Genomic DNA, 3,766 nt, shown 5'->3' on the forward strand with positions numbered 1-3,766 from the left:
AAAAAAAGACGAGAAAAAGAAGTTTTTAATCTAATCAATTTAACGTATGCGCCAGACAATGAATCGGAATAGAATTGCAGACAGACAGAGATAGAGACGGACAATTGAGTCAAGCGCGGTAGTAAGTAAAGTCCGTGAATCGTTCGTTGTGAATTATAGCCTGGGCTTATGTTAAAGTAACTGTGGAAATTAAGTGTATTGCAAAGTTTTATTTAGAAAGAATAAACTAGTTTTATTTAAGAAAGAACTTGTATCGCTGAAGTTTCTCGGGAAGAGTTTCTATAGGAAATTAACAAACGAACAGAGACGTAACAGTATTTTTATATGGATCGGGGGAAGTTTGATGTGATGAGCTCCTTGTAAACTACGAGTTACGCCAAAGTAGGTGACTATTGTTTGTTTGTAATTAAGCACAAAGCTACACAATGGGCTATTTGTGCCCTGCCCACCACGGGTATCGAAACCCGTATTCTACCGTTGTAAGTCAGCAGATATACCGCTGTGCCACTGGGGGCAGGTGATTATTAAGAATTACATAAGATATGAAATTAGCAAGTTAACGGAATTTTTGTTTATTTGTGAAGTTAGATCTATCGATAGTTACATAAAATCGTGGAATTTTTAAACGTTAGAATTTGTATTCGAAAAATAAAACACTTTTGTTACGCTTTTCTTTTTTACCAAATTAAGCTTTAAGGCGAGAAACCAAACAATACAAAATATTTAAATCTTGGAGACATAAATGAGATTATTTTAGTTTAAAAAAATCCCGAATCTACTTCAAGATGACGATGTGTGCTTGAATCGAACCAATAGTTTTCTGGAAATGATGAAATAGTGGAAAGAAGTTCAATAAGAAAGAGACAGGGAGTTAAAAATAAAAAATAAAAAAGAAAGTTACATAAAATTAAAAGAAGACCATGAAGAAAGATATTGTAATTTTAAAACAGGTTTGACATCATGTGATAAGTGCATGGCTTAAACTTCTGGAATTCTCTCTCAAGTTTTATATCAACAGTGTAAAACGCGAGTTAGGCTGAAGAACATGATTATTGAGAATGAGTCTGTTACATCAGACTATTTGATTCATGAATGAGTCTGTTAGTTAGTTCGTCATCGAATAATTAGAACATGATTTAGTTTGTTTGTCTGTTGTTGTCAGCCAGTAAATTAGTTCACTGCTTTTCATTTTAAATTTTTGTTTGTTATAAAGTACAAGAGATACGAACTTAGTAAGTAAATGAAATATCTGCGTAGGCCTTGTTTAGTTGCAAAGCTAGACCCATCATTACTATTCGTTAGTTACGTAAAATCTTGAAGCTTGTAGTCGCTTTTTTATCACTAGGTGAACCGGAGTTTGAAATATTATTTTTACCAAATAATCCTAAAGAACCTGCCAAACATCAGAAGTTATCACAACAATATTATACATAAATTTAATAAATATTGTATTGTTTGAATAACTTTTCTTCTCTAGGCTCTTTCCAATCAGAAAGAAAGGTCTAAATGCAGAAGCTCAAGCTCTTCAGCTCCACGAAGCAAAGGCATGTAACATGTTTTACTAATTAAATTTCTTTCTCTTCAGAGTAACGTAAATAAATATGTGTATAAAGAGTCGATACAATAAAAGCTAGTTTTTTAATCTATATAAGTGCTGCTACGGTCTAGCATAAGTGTGAAGTACCAATTTAAGTAACATTATGTAATAATATTTCCAATTTTAACTTGTTTCTTTTTTTTCTGTCTAGTAGTTTTCTCTTTTTTTCTTATTATCTATATAGAGGCAGACTTCTCTTTTAGCCATTCAACATATAAAAAAATGGCAGTTTGTTGTACCATGAAAAGTTTGCAGCCTTTTATTTTAGTTGTTTCGTTTTTCTGATCCACCATTTAATGAAAATGAAATACTTTATTGCCATAAACGCCGAATTATTGGAAGCAAGGGGTGTTTCACTGGAAATATTATGTTTTCCAAATAAATCCTACAGTGTGTTCATGTAGTAACTATTGCACTGATTTAAGAGCTGTTATATAATCGCGATCCCCGAAACTTCCGCGAATTGTCGTAAATAACATTCAGCGTGGTCATGTGATTCCAGTAGTTAGCATGTTTAGTAAAAAAACATAGTAAATGGAACAAACTGTCAGAAGTTTTGGTTTTAGATAAGTTTCGACACATTTGTGCGTCTTCTTCAGTCTCACGTTGTTTTCTGGTGGGAACACTGATCAATAAGGTGATCCCAGAACTTTGATATCATGAAACTGTTTAGTTTAATTGTCTTAGTAAATTGGACAGGCTTTCGATGATTCTTATTTTTATATAGTTATCTGTTTCATATACATTTTTTTGTTGATTTCCAATCAATTTAACGGCCAAAATTTCTCATATAAAAAAGATGGCAAGTGTTGCAGAGAGGAGGAGAGCTTAAGCGAGAGCATTGACGAAGGAGATGAGGTCCGCGACAATGAGAACAAACTGGTTGGTTAGGGCATTTAGCAGTGGTATGCAAGTTGTATAGTAGGCACCTCTCACAGCGCAGAGCCTGGGGGGCTGGGGAACAGGAAGCTTCAACCCGATAGCGTTGGCGAAAAAAAAAAGGCTCCATTAGACATGAGATGATCTACAGGGTCACTGTTCTCAGCCAAAACACGAATCATGAAGGTAGGACCAGAATAATTTTGAATGCGAATGGCACGCTTGACTGATATGTTTTCAAGTAGAAGTTCGGAGAGGATCCCTTTTTCAGTAATGCCAGGATCAACACCACGGATGGCACAAGAGAAAAGAGGTGTACGACGAGGAAGAGACTGTTGTTTTAGTGCAGGGGAGCGAAGTTGAGTGAGTATGGTAGATTGACCCAGATTGAGCAGGCCCATTTTGTTACGCAGAATATCACACTATTTACGGTTACCAGTTTTCACAATTATGCCATTTCTCGTTGAAATTAGTTGATGAACGTCAGAACGAAGGCGGTATTTAGAAAGTTCGAGAGAGAGGGTTCTGGTAGAGAATTACGGTAACACATTAGTCTGAAGAACTTCAGTAGTTTCCACAGGTCCGAGGTCTTCACCAGAATTGGCGGGTCGAGTGGAGGCAGGAGTCCACTGACTGAAAGTGGTAGAGGCAGAAACGGTAGACGAATAGAACCAGCAGTAGACAGGTGAGAGACAGTAGAGGTAGTTGAACCAGAGGACGATCATAAGACAACGGCAGCATACGATGGTCGCGGAACATCAGTAGTAGTCGAAGAGCTATCCGAGTCCAAACAGTCAGCTCAGGAAGGAGAAACACCAAGGATTGCAAGCTTTCCGAGGTACATCCTCCGTGGGTCGGGAAGAAAGTTTTGGACGAACACGTCGAGGCGACTGATCCGGTTGAACCGACATAATTGGGCGCTCAATAACTGGAGGCAGCCAGAATGCATAGACACAAAGATACACGAATGAAAAAGTAAGGTACAAGTAAGGAACAACTGTCAAAAGTCACTCACCAAAAGGAACCGCACAAGACGATCCGTCGAACTTTATTTACAATATCTCGCGTGTAATTTTAGTTGTTGCGTCAGCGAGTTCACGCCACCTCCTTCTAGAAATATCCTGTTCCTTCATGAATTATCGGGAGACTACTAGATTGGGGGTTGACTGGTATAAATAAGACCGGCCACGAAGCGACGGGACAGTGAATGAGTAATTGAACTGCAGTCAGAGAGTGTGTAATTGAACTGCGTATTGTTGAAGTTGAGCACGTGAGACGTTCGTTGTTATA

The 3,766-nt window shown here is 37.4% G+C and overlaps 1 protein-coding gene across 1 annotated transcript in view; it reads left to right on the forward strand.

Annotated features, from left to right (window-relative positions):
• LOC106468122 (opioid growth factor receptor-like protein 1) overlaps positions 1 to 3,766 on the forward strand; it is a 20,539-nt gene that overhangs the window by 9,733 nt on the left and 7,040 nt on the right. Inside the window, exon 3 of the mRNA XM_013928534.2 lies at positions 1,478 to 1,544. Within this exon, the coding sequence (XP_013783988.1) occupies positions 1,478 to 1,544 (67 nt within the window). The remainder of the gene's footprint in view (positions 1 to 1,477; positions 1,545 to 3,766) is intronic.

This window comes from Limulus polyphemus, unplaced genomic scaffold (assembly GCF_000517525.1).
Source record: "Limulus polyphemus unplaced genomic scaffold, Limulus_polyphemus-2.1.2 Scaffold2880, whole genome shotgun sequence".
Lineage (NCBI taxonomy): Eukaryota > Metazoa > Arthropoda > Merostomata > Xiphosura > Limulidae > Limulus > Limulus polyphemus.